The 15,767-nt window shown below is 47.8% G+C and overlaps 1 protein-coding gene across 8 annotated transcripts in view; it reads right to left on the bottom strand.

The window, feature by feature from the left end:
• MED12 (mediator complex subunit 12) overlaps positions 1-15,767 on the bottom strand; it is a 52,654-nt gene that overhangs the window by 19,816 nt on the left and 17,071 nt on the right. For all 8 annotated transcript variants that reach the window (XM_083422376.1, XM_083422377.1, XM_083422382.1 and 5 more), the window contains 13 exons: positions 12,152-12,296; positions 10,791-10,909; positions 10,229-10,372; positions 8,370-8,533; positions 7,391-7,522; positions 7,062-7,289; positions 6,288-6,432; positions 5,231-5,351; positions 4,995-5,096; positions 3,943-4,056; positions 3,648-3,802; positions 2,220-2,399; positions 989-1,060 (listed from right to left, as the gene is read on the bottom strand). In XM_083422376.1, coding sequence (XP_083278502.1) covers positions 989-1,060; positions 2,220-2,399; positions 3,648-3,802; positions 3,943-4,056; positions 4,995-5,096; positions 5,231-5,351; positions 6,288-6,432; positions 7,062-7,289; positions 7,391-7,522; positions 8,370-8,533; positions 10,229-10,372; positions 10,791-10,909; positions 12,152-12,296 — 1,821 coding nt within the window. The remainder of the gene's footprint in view (positions 1-988; positions 1,061-2,219; positions 2,400-3,647; positions 3,803-3,942; positions 4,057-4,994; positions 5,097-5,230; positions 5,352-6,287; positions 6,433-7,061; positions 7,290-7,390; positions 7,523-8,369; positions 8,534-10,228; positions 10,373-10,790; positions 10,910-12,151; positions 12,297-15,767) is intronic.

The following is a 15,767-nucleotide window of genomic DNA, read 5'->3' on the forward strand; positions in this document are numbered from 1 at the left end:
AGTCCATGATCTAAGAATCCAAACCGTTCCTGTTTACACCATTTGCGAAGCCAGCTGTTTACTTCCACTATTTTCCTCTCTCTCCCTGGGCCACGTCGTTCAACTGGGAGGACAGATGAGATGACGATTTGTGCATTTAATTGCTTCAATTTCCTGCCCAGAGCCTCGTAGTCTCTTTTGATCTTCTGGAGGCTATTGCTTGCAGTGTCATTGGTTCCCACATGAACCAAGAGGAAGGGGTATTTGTCAGTGGGTTTTATGATTCCTTGCAGTCGTTCAGTTACATCTTGGATCTTAGCCCCGGGGAGACAGCACACTTCCCGAGACATCTTGTCAGGCCCACAGATCACTGCTTCTGTTCCCCTCAGTAGGGAATCCCCTATCACCACTACACGCCTCCTCTTAGGTTTGGTCGGGGTTCTTCCGTGAGCGGTCCGTTCCAAGGTCGCCTGCACATTCCCTGAGGACTGACTTTGCTGCTCATCTTCATATACGTGATCGACTGTAATGAGGGAGAGATCCTCAAATGGAGTCTGCTCTTCGTCTTCCATGCTAGGGGAGAGGACCTCAAAGCGATTGTGTATTTCTAGACAATCAGAGCGAACCCTGGGCCTCCTACTTCTTTGAGTCACGTTTCTCCACATATCGGGCTCCACATATCGGGCTCCACATATCGAGCACCCTTAGCAATCACATCTGATGCTGGGGAAGAGCCATAGCTCCGTGGGAGAGCATCTGCTTTGCATGCAGAAGGTCCCAAGTTTGATTCCAAGCATCTTCAGACAGGACTGGGACTCCCTGCCTGAAACCCTGGAGAGTTGCTGCCAGTCAACATAGATAATTACAGCACAAGAAGGACCAAGGGTCTGGATTCAGTATAAGGCAGCTTTCTGTGTTACTATGTTGCTGCACACAAACATGAGGAGAGTGGCCCTTGAATACCCCCATCATTCCTATGCTATCCCCAAATGCGGCACTGGATGCTTACGTTGTTTGCCGTCTGCTTGATCATGAGCTGCAGCTCAAGCAATGACTGCCGCATTGTCCACTGGTCCAGGTTCTGGAACAGAAACAGACAAGGTGCCCATCACCCACCTGCTTGCTGTGGCAGTAAAACTCACTTGCATCTCTACCCCTCCTCTACTTTCCCAGTGCAAGACTGAATTTTTTTGGCACCCTTTGCTGTTCCAGAATGAATGAATGATTATTTATACCCTGCCCATCTGGCTGGGTTTCCCCAGCCACTCTGGGCGGCTTCCAATTGAATATTAAAAACACAATACAGCATTAAACATTAAAAACGTCCCTAAACAGCACTGCCTTCAGGTGTCTTTTAAAATTAGGATAGTTGCTTATTTCCTTGACATCTGATGGAAGGGCATTCCACAGGGCAGGTGCCACTACCAAGAAGGCTCCCTGCCTGGTTCCCTGTAATCTCAATTCTCACAGTGAGGGAACCACCAGAAGGCCCTTGGAGGTGGATCTCAGTGTCTGGGCTGATCAATGGGGGTGGAGACGCTCCTTCAGGTATACAGGACCAAGGCCATGTAGGGCTTTAAAGGTCAGCACCTACACTTTGAATTGTGCTCGGAAACGTACTGGGAGTCAATGCAGGTCTCTCAGCACCAGAGGTATATGGTCCCAGCGGCCACTCCCAGTCACCAGTCTAACTGCCGCATTCTGGATTCATTGCAGTTTCTGAGTCAGCTTCAAAGGTAGCCCCATGTTTATTTATTTTTCCAGCTGTCCCATAGCCTTCTTTTACACACCCCAAAATGCATCTTCCTTACAAACCTATGAACAGGGCCATGTTTAAAGGAAGAGGGGCTGGGAGAAATTAATTCTGTGCTGATGCAGGCTGATTGTTAAGTGACCAACCTCAATTATAGAAGCTAAGCAAAAGTAATTATTTTGCACCTTGCTTGCACTAGATTTTTAGGAAGAAGAAGAAAAAAAGAAGTCTCATCTTCCAATCACAGAATATCCTCTTGCTAGCATTTCCCATGTATGCAATTAAACATTCTTGCATCCTAAGGGTCTAGAAAGATTTAACAAAAATTAAAGTGAGAGTCTGCTGAATTTAGCAGTGAATTGTAAAGAGCAAGGCTCTCACTGGAGCTCACACTGCCACGACCTTCAGTCACAATGCAGGCTTGCCCTGCAGCCCACTGGGAAGTCCATGTTTAGCAATGCCCCAAGGAAACTGTAGCTGCTTGCACCTGTAAGATGCGCTTGATCCTCTGCCGCTGGGGATTCTCGCCCTCCTCGTTGTCGAGCAGCCGGTGTGGGTAACAGATCAGTTGCATCAGCCTTTGGGCCTGGGTGCTGCTCAGGACAGGATCCTGCAGGTCATTGCTGTCTTCACACAAGGATTTCAAGCACCGCTCACCCACCCACTCCTGCAGGTGGAAGAGAGCATACAGGGGTGACAGTGCCCAACTCAGCCTGGGAGGCCTTGCCTCTGGGACCCACCATCTGAAAAGGCTGGTGCCACACCACTTTTGCTGGCTGCTGCTCCATGCACACAACCCTGGCATCTGGACACACAAGCTTCTTGGAGGAGTTTGTTTCAAGGAGGTGGCCATGCTTTGCCGGTCACACTTTACAGTTCTTGCAGGCTTTGGTGCCAAGCATGTTACCAAAGTCACATGACACAAGGCAACGAGCAGCCTCTGGCCAGCTGAGTCACAGCTGGACTGCTGTAGAGTGAGCCAAGGCTCCCACACTGGGCCCTTTCTCTTGCACTGTAGAGGGAGACACTCCCTAGAAGAGGTGCTTACTAAAGTCTAAAACTGCAGGGCAGGGAAGGAGAAAGGACAGTCTAGGTCTGTGGGAGCTTGAAGTTCACAATACAGTGGTACCTCTGGTTACGAACTTAATATGTTCTGGAGGTCCATTCTTAAGCTGAAACCATTCTTATCCTGAGGTGCACTTTTGCTAATGGGGCCTTCCGCTGCATGCGTGCCTCTGGTGCACGATTTCTGTTCACATCCTGGGGCAAAGTTTGCAGCCAAGAGCAGCTACTTCCGAGTTAGCGGAGCTCATAACCTGAAGCATTCATAACCAGAAGCGTTCGTAATCAGAGGTACCACTGTAGCGTTATGAAAAGAACAGGACCTTGGATAGCTCCAAGGGCACCTGCTAAGGGAAGCTATTGTAAACATTGTCTCTGCAGGGGACTGACGTCTAAGGGTTGGCTGACCAGACCTGGAGTGTCTCCCAAGAGCCGCTGACTGCTTGGTTAAAATCACCATCCTCATCATTGTTAGAGGGCCTTCACCTTATTTTGCAGCCTCTGGCTTCTGTGGAAATCCTCTGAATTTGAGGACAGTGGTAGGGCTCTGTGCATGAGGGCCACAAAGGAAGTGCTGGGGCAATTCCTAACCCACTGGATGTAGACTGAACATTCCCTCGTCTGATTTCTCCGCCAAGGTCTCCAGGTTGTGGGTCTCAATAAGAACAGTCCCCATGTCCATTCATATTCTGGAACTCAACCATGTCCCCAGAGTTTTCTAAGGCATGTCAACAAACCCATGGGGACCTCACACAACAAGCCAGAACTCTGGCTGAAACCTGTCCACCATCCATGTCTCTGTGGAATGGGAGGCAGGAGCAACAGAAGGGCAAACGAAGCACACTATGCTCACCTGCTGACAGATGCTCCTCAGGACGTACTTGGCATAAACGTCCAGGCTGGCTGTCTCTATGGAGACCATCCGGCTTGCAGGCTTCTTGTCATCTTCCACAAGATCATCCACCCCGGCCGGATGGGAAAAGCCAGAGCCCTTCAGTTCGGCGTCCCCTGCAACCAGGAGCAAGGGTCACCCAGGGCACAGACCCACATGTAAGGGCCACATGTTACTGTGCCTCTCAGATGAGGCAGGACTGTGCCCATCTCCTCACCGTCCTGGAGACAGGAACCTACATTCCCCAGGCACATACCCAGTACGAAGACAGCCTTCAACACAGCAAACACGGCTCCGTCCACAATGCGGTTCTGGGAAGCAGCCAGCAGGTGTCGATCGCAGGAAGAGCGGATGCCCACTGACGGCTTGCCTGTAGCAAGGTGACAAGGGAAGGGAAAAGCTCTTGCTGTGAACCGACTATGAATACTGCAGACCAAGCTGGGAGACAAAAAGGCACCCAAAGGCAATGCAGTAGCTGGTGAACACAGAGCAGCCAGGATGGTATCATTGTACAGAACATTTAGCCATTGCTTATTGTTAAAGCCTTGGTGCTTGGGAAAGCTACAGTGATAAAAATTCTGGTCAAGAATGGAGCCTTCAGGACATTGTGAGAAGTGTTTTCTGGCCTCCTCCCTGCTTTTGGGTTTTTTCTTGACAATCAAGAGAATGCAATGGAATGGTGGCCAGACCCAGCCACAGTGCTCAAGACACCTGCTGGCTCTCAACCTAAGAGGAGCCCCAAGAGGGGTTCCTATCATGCTTAGCCAGCATGACCAATGGCTAGAGGTTATGGGAGTTGGAGTCTGATAACTCTTGAGACTGTCACACGGTCTGCATCCCAGCAATAAATGGAGACTTCCATTTAGCCATCCCAGCTAGTAGCTACTGTGTAGATATTTAGGGCCATCCAGTGCATTACTGTGGCCACAGGGAGTCACCATAAGGCACCAGAGGCCTGACTGGCCACCAGGGCAAAGGCTGGCTCAGTCAATGTGGGAAGGTGGTTTTGACCAGCCATGAGAAAGAAGGGCAGATGTCACCAGCTGGCCAAGTCAGGAGACACAGCAAGCAAGGAACAGGTGGTAAAAGAGTGTCTGTTTAGGATCAGTTAATGGAATTAAGGGAAGAACTTGCAGACACCACCCCATGGGGGATGCTCTGCCCCATAGGCTGAAGAGACAACTGTCAGCAGCAACAGGTTGACCATGAAACTGCACAGCAGGAAAGAGGGTTCGGGGAGAGCAGCATCCTCCATCAGGGCAAGAAGAGACACGGAAGAGGAAAAGCCCCAAAGGAGCGATCACTTACTGCTGTCCTGCTGGCAGGGGTTCAGCTGCGGGGTCTTGAAGAGGTGGAGCAAAATCCGGCAGGTCAGGCGGGCTCCGGGTTCCGAGTCCTGCTCGCTGCAAGCTGCAGAAAGGTAAAACCGCCGATGGCGGTTGATGTGAGCTGACCCTCTACTTTTCAAGGAGGGTGGGCAGGCCTCCATTTGCAAGGCCCCTTACTAGGCAGCAGGGTCCCAGCCATTGCAAGCAGGCACTCACCAGCATTGAGCAACGAAGGGATGGCAGCACAGCGGATCAGGTCCTCGAGGAGGAGGCACTGGCGAGCAATGAGGATGGCCACGAATGTGGCAAGGGAGTCATGGAAAGACAAGTCACTCACCTAAGGGAAGGAGAAGGCCACAGCTGAGACTTTTTTAATTAAAAAAAAAGTTGCCTCTGTGGAACTGGAATCACTCAAGAGCAATACACACACAAGACCTTGTCACGCCATAGCCTCAGGCTGGGGAGTATTTATCTTTCTCTTTCTTTCTTTTAAATAAAGTTTTATTAAGACTTTTCATAATATAATTAAGAAACAAACTGAGCTAAACAAAAAAAAAAACAAAAAAAAAAGGAAAGGAAAGAGATAAAAGAGAAAGGATTAAAAATTACAAAAAGTCCTCTCTCACCTTAACTTTTGTTCCATAAGAAAAGGTAGCATCCTCCAAGCTCTCACCTGGGAGCATCCCTTTCTTCCCCCAGCCTCTGACCCTGGGATCTCACCTTCCTGCCTCTCACACAGGGTCCTTTACCAACTGTCTGTCACTTTCACCTGCATGCAGTTCTTACCAAAATATAGTACGAGAGGATGTTAAAGGGAATAATAACAGAATAGAGAGAGAGTGAAAAGGTAAAGAAATGAAAAAAGAAATGTCTTGTGACAGAGATTAAAATTTCTCAGGGTAAATCCCTTCAAGCAAATGCAGCACTCCACAGTATATATTTAGCTAGCAGCAGACATAGGAACACAGGAAGCTGCTTCGAACTGAGCCAGACCATTGGCCTATCTCGCTCAGTATTGTTTACACTGGCCAGCAGTTGCTCTCCAGGGTTTCAGGCAGATTCTCTACCAGGAGATGCCAGGATTGAGCCTGTGACCTTCTGCGTGTAAAACAGGTGCCTTTCCTCTTTCTACCATCCTGTGTATTTCCTTGAGTTGCTCAAGGATTTCACACCCTGACGCTTCTCCAGGTACCCTCAGCAGCCTCCACGCACACTCTATCCAGCACAACCTCCAATGTCCCCACCCCCATCACAGCTCAGGCCCTGCCCTTACGTCCACATTGCAGAGGAGGTCATTGAAGCCACAAGTCCCGTTGTTGGAGGAGCAGCACAAAGCCTTCAGCACACCCAGCCACTCGGCACTGAGTGACTTGCAGTAGCCCGTCAGTTCAGCGCACAGGATCGCGATGTCATTGACCCTGCGCAAGGAAAGGCATTGGTGGTGGTAATGACGGCCCCCGGCCTGAATGGCTTCAAAAGAGGCGATTAAGACATACTAAATGGAGAAGTAACCTAGCAGTGGTTATTTAATTGTGGCGGTCAAATGGAACCTCCACGTGCAGAGGCAGTATACCTCTTAAGAGACCTGTACTTCTTTAGGCAGGTCTGTCCAGAAATGTAGAATGGCTCTTTTGATCTCGGTGTTTTGATCCTAGTTTTAGCTTATCAGTGACTTTTAATTATTTCTGAAGGTATTAAATAATTGTTCTCAACTGTTTTTTTATGGTGAATTTATTGGTTTATTCTTTTTGTAAATCGCTTTGAGGCTTTTCCACTTACAATCAAGCAGTATGAAAAGCATCACAATTTTTTAAAAAAAATTTTTTAATGCTATATGCTTCTAGGAGGGAGGCAAAAATGTAGGCAAGGCCTATTGGCTCCATAATTTTCTTCTGAAGTGCCTGTTGGCCCCTGTAGGAGAAGGGCTGGTGGGCCGGACGGCTCTGCTCTAGTCTAGCCCATCCAGAGCCCTTACATGGTTAAAAAGTGTCACTAAGAGGAGAGGTAGCCCAGCCCAGAGGCCCAACCAGCCTAGTCCAGCTCTCACCGATCAGGGTCGTGGTGCCCCACACAAACGTGCATGAGGGCATTGCACACAAAGCTGTAGCGGTTGGCCGGGTTGTCGGTGAGGCTCTTGCCCAGGTTGGTGTAGGTGAAGTTGTGGGCCGACGGATTCTCGATGGTGTCGATCATGAACAAGGGCTCCCACAGCATGTTCGAGTCGGATGGCTCCACATTGCAGTAGATGGTGTTCTTCACCTTGGAGCAGAAGTCGCTGGTGGGGAGAAGGAAGGAAGGTGGATGAGGACCTTTTAGGTAGGAGAAACAAAATGCACTTCCCTGCGTCACCTCCCTAGACAGCCAGATGGCGCTCACCTGAACAGCTCTCCAAATTTACTCTTCAGGTGGCTGCAGGAAGTGTAGAGGTCATAGAGGTACGCTAGGATGCAGCGTTCCGCAGAAGATCCGTCGGAGCGGTTCATGCCGTGCTTCACCACCCCACACAACCTGAAGGGGCAGAAGAAAGCAGGGTGAAGGAGTGGTGAGAGGGTTGGATTAAGTCAGGGAGGGTTCCAATCCTCCACTTGGTCACCTTGGGGCAAGCCACAGTCTCTCAGCCTAGCCTTCTGTCATCAGCGCACCCCCTCCCCATCACCAGTCTGGTGCAGAGGCAGCTATTCCCAGGTCTGTGCTCTATGGAGCCCTTGCAGCAACAGAGAGCCACACACCCTCCACCAGTTTATGTATCTCCCCCTGAAGGCCTGTGTGCACACAGCCAGAGACTACGCCTGTGTGGAAGCTGCCTCTGTGCTTTCCTCTTCAATCCCCTCCTGGTTCTGGGAGACAATGGTGCAAGAAAGGGCAGCAAAACTCCTAGCCCTTCACTTGCCCAACCTGCCTCTTCCTCCTCTTTTTCTGACCAATCCTGTGTCCTGCCTCCCATCTCCGAAGCTTTCCCTGCCTCTGACTCTTGCCTACTGACTAGTACAGGTCCCCACAAACCACTGCCCCCTTCTCATGACTCCAGCCCCCTTTCCCCTCAGGCACACTCATCAGCATCCTGCCAGTCCCTGACACGATTGTTGTGAGGATTAAAAGTGGAAGGGAGGGGGAGAAACATGTATGCCACCTCGAGCTCCTTGGAAAGAATGGTGGGATATAAATGTAGCAACAGGTTTACAAATAAAGTGAGAGAAACCGTGATGGAAGGCAGGGTGGTGAGGGGAAACTCAACATGCAGGGGGCAATGCAGGGCATTTCCGGGCATTAAGGAGCTGCACCAACAAGAAGCTCTTACGCAATGCTAGGCCCCTGACACCCTTAGAGCAGCAGCTGAGAAGCACTGGATTCCTACCCTTCGAATACTTGAGCCATCTGGTCCTGATTCAGGATAAGGCAGGAATGATAGTGCCGCAACACGGCCACGATGCACAGGCACAGGCTGGTGGTGTAGCTGCCCACCAGGTTAGAGGACTTCAGCAGCAGCTCTGCCTCCACCACACTCAGCTCATTCAGCAGCTGGATTCAACACAAGAAAATGTAAGGATTAAAGGAGGCATGTGTGAGTGGCACAGCAGACTAGTTCACAGACCACCAGCCCCAGCCCCTTACAAAAGCTGTTTCTGTTGACAGAAATAGGTCAGGAGTTGAAGTTTTCCAAAATAATAGTGAGGGGCTTGGAGATGTACGTCTGTGGCCCCCTCACCCATGAACTCTCTAAGTAGCCAGTGGCCAATTCCCCACAGGGCTTTGCACTCACTCTCCTCTCTCCCTCCTCTCTCCCACATGCTTCAATGAATTACTTTTCCCTTTGGGGCAAAGCCAAAATTTGTTGTAACACCTGACCCAGGAAGCTGTGACTTGCACATAGCCTCCAAACCAGGATCACCAACCAGCTGCAAACAACAGCTTGGAATCTTGGGTCTGGAGAACATAATCAAACCAGAGTTTGCAGGCCGGGCATCACAGTGGCAAGTGATGGGCCTTTTAAAGTGAAAACGTATCCAAGTTTTGCTTTTTGTTTTGGTAAATGAAGCCGCGAGATTTATCTCGAGGCAGCTCAGCTTCTAGGTTTGCTGAACTACAACAAGCTAGCAGAGCCAGTGGTCAGAGATGATGTGAACAGGTGGAGACCTAGGTTTGAGAAACATTGTACTAAAGTATCTCCAGTATCAGAGACAGCATGCTCCAGAATAAGTTGCTGGGGAGCACAAGTGAAAAGAGCACTATTGCACTCCTGTCCTGCTTGCGGCATTCTCAAGTGAACCTGGTTCACCACTGTACAATAACATGGTTCTGGGCCCTTGGCCTGACCCAGCAGGGCTCTTCTGGTGTTCCTATGGAACAGAGGAGGGAGAAGCAGACTGGACAAAGGCAAGAAGCAGACTTCTCTTTTATGAAATACAAAAGGCAGAACATGAGAGGAAAGAACAGAGAAGATGCTCTGATCCTGGTTGGTGGGTGGACAGCTCACTTGGACGCCTCTCTCCCTCTGGACTAACAACAGTAAGGTTCAAACGGTTTGTGTACCGTCATATCTCGGGTTAAATATGCTTCAGGTTGAGCGTTTTCAAGTTACGCTCTGCAGCAACCCAGAAGTAATGGAGCGCGTTACTTCCGGGTTTCACCGCTCGTGCAGACGCTCAAAATGACATAACACGCATGCGCGGAAGCGGCGAAACACAACCCGAGCACACGTGTGTTATGTTCTACTCAGGATGCGAACGGGGCTCTGGAACGGATCCTGTTCGCATCCAGAGGTACCACTGTATTACATGCACTTCCATTTGGTGTGTACAATTTTGTTCTGTCTGTTCATTCTCACTGCTATCCTTTCACTGCTATTGTATTTGGTAACATAAGAAGAGCTCTGCTGCATCACCTGACCATTGGAGAAGATGGGAACTGTGAGTCTAACCATGTTTGAAAGACGATTGCTTTCCCCACCCCTGACTTAACCAAGCACAAGGTTTCTGGAAGGGGTGGGGTCAACGCATACAGCAGCAGGACCCAACCAAGTGCCATCCAGGTGCCTTGGACCACCATTCGCAACAGCCCAAGCCAGCTGTGCTGATGGGTGCAGGTGGAGTTGTAGTCTGAAACATCTAAAGGGTATCAGGCTGGAAAGGCTGCTATAAGGAAGATGGGAGGGAGGGAAATGAAGAGGGGACCAAAGCAGCTTATATCATCAGCCCCCAGCTTCGAGATGCCCACCTGGATGGCGAAGTCGATGAGCCCACTGATGTTGAGCGAGTACTCCATCAGGTCGAAGATGAACTGGACGTGCTGCACCAGGGGCAGGTGGTAGGACATCCCTAAGGCAAAGCTGGTGATCTGCTCTAAGACGTTGCGCGATACCTGGAGTTGGGGAGCAGGGGGTCAACAGCCACCAATTACGAAGCCGCTGCCTTGCATCAAGGCAGCCCGTTGGTCCGCGTCGCCTGGGGTGGGTGGGTGTCAGCCCTGGGGAGGTCCAGGTGCAGCCCTTCAGGCCTCTCTGTCTGTCCCGGGCCATGCCCCCTCTCCCCAGGCCACTCCCCTCACTGGCCCTGTTCTGTCCCCTCCTCTAGGGACTTTACCTGGGTGGAATGTGTCCTTGCACTGTGATGGGATCTCTTGCTTGCCTGGATGAAGGATGGAGAGCGGGGTGTGTAGGTGTGTCTGGCCATGCCTACTTTGGCCACACCCACCACTGGCATCCCCCCCCCCAAAAAAGTAGTCAGCTGAAAGGCACATGACCAAAGGAGATCCCTGTCCTCACACACAAGGCACACACCTGAGAGGTGACAAGGTGCTGGTCAAAGTGAGAAAGGTGTTGGAACTTAGCAAAGATGTCCTCGGCTGTTGGGAAGGCCTCTGGCTTGTTCCGTTTCCTTTTCTGTCCCTCCTCTCCCCCTATACAGAAGGAAGGAGGAAAAACAAAACAAAACCAGACGGCTGCTGCTTAGCTTTTGCTTAGAAATGTAAGCCCCACATTTTCCATTTGCATAAACACAAAGAGCAGCTTCAGGAAAACCATAAGCGATACAATGTCAGTAGAAAATCAATGTGAAAATGGCAATGAGTTTTGCAATTACTCGGTAAGTACAAAAAGCAGCAGTTTACAGTATGGTAGTTGGGAATTAGAAGCACTGTATATTATTGTCCCCCAAAGAACCTTAGCAAACAGAGTGGTTTTTAACCTGGTGCCCGGAACGTATCTCGGAGAGGGCCCCTGAATATCCTGGAAGATAGCATTCCATAGGCTAGGTGCCTCAAAATAAAAAGCCTCCTCTCCAGGTGTTGCTCACCTAACCTTTGCAGGAGGCCTTCAGGCTGGCAGATCATCAGTTCATTACCAGGATCAAATGAAGGTGGTCAAATTAGTGTTCAAAGCCCTAAATAATTAGGCCCCAGATATTGGAAAGGCTGCTTCCTTCCCTGGAGACCCTCTCATATGTTAAGATCCTCTTGGTAGCTCCACCAGCCTCAGAGGTTTAGGGCATGAAAGCAGCCCAGGAGAGTGTTCACTATCTGTGGCAGCACTTAAGCTATGGAATTCACTCCCCACAGAGGCACATGTAGCATCTCCACAGGACAGCTTCTGTCCCGTGCTGAACACGCACCTCTTTATTCTGGCATTCTACACCTGAGGTGTGTGTTTCTAGGAGCCACCCTGTTCTTCTGACTGTAAATTGCTTTAACTGACTTTAATATCACTGCTGTAATGTGGCCCTGGGACCTTACGGTGAAGAAACATAACGCAGGTAAGAAATGTAATAATGGTAACATTAAGATGATAGTGATATTGGAGATGACCATTCAGGTGACCTGGTCACAGGCCACTTGGTTCAAAAGCAGCACTCTGAAGTAGGCCAGGAAGCCAACACAATTATTTCAATACTGACCAAATGTGATCTCACCCACAAGCACTGCCATATTTTGAACACATTGTCCTTTCCAGTGTTCAAAAGAAGCCCCACGTAAAGTGCACGATCCCATAACACAGGGTTTCCCAACTTTGGGACTCCAACTGTTTTTCGACTACAATTTCCATCATCCCTGTCCACTGGTCTTGCTAGGTAGGGACTATGGGAGTTGTAGTCCCACAACAACGGCTGGAGACCCAAGTTTGGGAAACACAGGTGCCCCACAGACCTGTCTCTGCTGTGCTCTTCCTGTTTAACACCTTCAGGATATCTTTGGTTATCTTCTTGATGGCATGCCGTGCCTCATCACGCTGCTTCCCAACACCAAAAAGGACCACCAGCCGCTGGTTGCATTCGTGGCTGCTTGACTCCTCCTGAGAAGTAAGAGGTTGGAAGGGATGGGTGTCAGCTGCTGATGCCAGGCGGGTGGTTTTCCAGCTACCAGTGTTAAGAGGCCCTTGCCTACCTCACAAACCCAATGAAGCAGGGTGTGGGGGACCTCAAAGACATTTCCCCTAAACCATGCTCACCTACCCCACACCTGATGTCAGGTGCAGTGGGCAGGTACTGGAGTGGCTGCAAAGGGACAACTAGGCAGGAGCAAGGTGCACCTCCACCAGCATTCAAACTGCTGCCAAAATAGAGGGAGAAAACCTCAGCTCTAATGGTCATTTCAATGCAAACAGCTTGGTGCTGCAGCAACAGCAAAGCCCCTTGCAAGGCAGTTCCCAAGCGCCTGACCACCAACTCTGCCACTGAGCTGTGCCCTCTCTCCTAAATCTACATGCATAAAGTAGCTGGCAGAGAAAAGTTTATATGGCACATTGGCCATCTTTGCCACACTGCACCATGCACTAGATCAAGGGTGGGAAAGTTGTGGCCCAGCGGATGATGCTGGACTTCGTACTCTGATCATCCCTTGCCAGTGGCCATGCTGGCTGCTGGGGCTGCTGGGAGTTGGAGTCCAGCAACATCTGGAGGGCCACAGCCCCCACGCCGCTCCAGATCACAGTCTATGAAGCTGCCTCCAAGTTTCTACATTGCAAGTTGTTTCCAAGTGACTCTGAGTTCATGTTTCTGAAAAAAGCAGCTAATAAATATTAATCATAATAAGATGGGTGATAGGTCGCTTTGTTTTGTGTCAGCAGCCGAGCCCTGCTAGTTACCATACTACCTTTCTTAAATGGGGGGACAGCCACATTAGTGTTTTTATAAATCAGGCGGGGGGGAGGGGAGAGGAAGCATGCACAAATTCATGTTCTAACTCGGGGCTTTCACATTTCCTAGAGTCCTCCCACCTTCTTCCGAAAGGTGGGAAAGTACTAACTAGCACACTGTCAGAGCCCTCAAACCTCCTTCCCAAAGTGCCATGGTTACTCGGCTTTGGGAAGGCAGCGCAAGCACGGGGTGTGTGTGTGTGTGTGTGTCAAATGTTGAGGGCTGACAAAAGAGGCCTTGAAGGCTGCATGTTGGACCACCCTGTTCTAACCCAGAAAGGTAGCAAAACCCAAATGATGCAGGTCATGGGCAGAGAAGTTTGCAGAGAAGTTCGACAAGCACACAGAAGCAACTTCAGCAAATGATATCTCCCTCGTGTTCTTGAGGATGTAATGAGGGGAAAGTGACAGCATCTCAACTACACGGAAGGCAGTGGTGAGGAGGGAATTAAGTGGTGTCAGGTGGAATATGCTGCTTGTCAAACCCCAGATGGATTTCTGCAGTGCTAAAAGTTGGAGAGGGACTGCTGCAGGCAGAAGCCACCTCAAACCACCATACTAAGTGGCCTGTTCCCATCTAGCAATATAAATTTATACACAACTGGTGTCTTCCGCCAACAGAAACACAAGACCCACATCATACACAATCTATTGTTCTTGTTTACATATGAAAAACACACACAACAAAGAATCTACTTAGAGAGCCTTAAGGGGAAAAGTGCCAAACAAGATTTCCTTCACTGTAAATACAATGGTGCACATGACATCAAAACACAACAAGACCTACAAATTCTTGGCAGGATTATCTAAAACAACCATTAAAGGACATTATGAATATGATTTTAAATATGGGCAAGCTGCCAAAATCATGGAAGAATGCTTGTATAATTTTGCTTCCTAAACAAAGCATTTGATAATGTCTCCTGCGATTTTATGTTTAAAGTTTTAGAATATATGGGTTGTGGAGACACTTATATAAAAGGAGTTAAGGTAATATATACTGACCAGTCAGCTAAGCTGATGGTATACAGCGTTCTGACTGAGAAGTGTAAAATAACTAAAGGAACAAGTCGAGGCTGTCTGTTGTCACCTTTGTTGTTTATAATAGTTTTAGAAGTTTTGGCGCAAAGAATAAGATGTAATTAAGATTAAAGATGTAAGAGTGGAACAGAGACAATATAAATTAAAAGCATGTGCAGATGATGTGGTGATATCTGCAGAAGAACCAATAGAGTCAATCCCCAAAGTATTATAAAAGATTTTAAAAAATTGACGAAGTAGCAGATTAATAATGGTAAAACCAAACTCTTGCTTAAAAATATAAAGAAGGAGAGTAAGAACAAATTACAAAATATATCCAGTTTAAAGATTGAAAGAAAGGTTAAATATTTAGGTGTATGGGTAACAGCAAATAATATAAATTTATATAGAGACAATTATTTAAAAACCTGGTAAGATATTAAAAGAAATTTGCAAATTTGGAACAGAATGAATCTTTCATTATTAGGTAGACTGTAGACCATAAACATAAATGTGTTGCCCAGAATGTTATTTCTGTTTCAATTGATTCCGGTGACTGGCAGAACAGATTGTTTCAATGTATGGCAAAAAGATATCTCCAAATATATTCGGCAAGGGAAAAAACCAAGAATAAAACATAAAATATTGATAGATGCAAAAGAAAGAGGTTTTTCCCTGCCAGATATGAGATTTTATTATGAGTCATACTTTCTTTGTTGGTTGAAGGAATGGATGTTAGAAAATTCAGATATTTTAGACTTAGAAGGTCATGATAATATTTTTGGCTGGCATGCTTATTTATGGTACGAAAGGTGAAAGTTTATAAAGAATTTACAAATCATATAATTAGGAAAAACTTGTATAGAGTATAGGATAAATACAATAATTTATTAGAGGTAATAAATTAATTTTAAAAATTAAATTAATTTTTTTTAAAAAAATGGCTCTCACCGCTGAAAGCTATAGTGGTAAAGAAAAAGAATATGATAGAAGGGTGGGCAACTTATAGAAAACTATTAAAACAAGAGGGAGGAGAATATAAATTAAAAGAATTTAAGGAATTATCAGCGAAATTAACAACATGGTTACAATATCATCATTTGAATGAAGTATTTAAGAAAGATAAGATACGAGGGTTTGGGGAACAAATATGACAACTGGAGTGAGACCTGTTGGAATATAATGTATAAGGTGTCTAAAATGTATAAAATATTATTGGAATGGGAGACAAAGAATGTGCAAGTAAAATCCGCAATGATACATTGGGCAATAGATATTGGTCATAATATAGACATGGAAGAATGGGAACGATTGTGGAATATGAATACAGTGGTACTTTGGGTTAAGAACTTAATTCGTTCTGGAGGTCCGTTCTTAACCTGAAACTGTTCTTAACCTGAGGTACCACTTTAGCTAATGGGGCCTCCCGCTGCCAAACAATTTCTGTTCTCATCCTGCAGCAAAGTTCTTAACCCGAGGTACTATTTCTGGGTTAGCGGAGTCTGCAACCTGAAGCACCTGTAACCTGAAGTGTCTGTAACCCGAGGTACCACCGTATAAAATTTACAGCATGTTATGGTTTAAGAGAAAATTATATGAAAATGATAT

The sequence above is a fragment of the Podarcis tiliguerta genome, assembly GCF_965153285.1.
Source record: "Podarcis tiliguerta genome assembly, chromosome: Z".
In the NCBI taxonomy this organism is placed as follows: domain Eukaryota; kingdom Metazoa; phylum Chordata; class Lepidosauria; order Squamata; family Lacertidae; genus Podarcis; species Podarcis tiliguerta.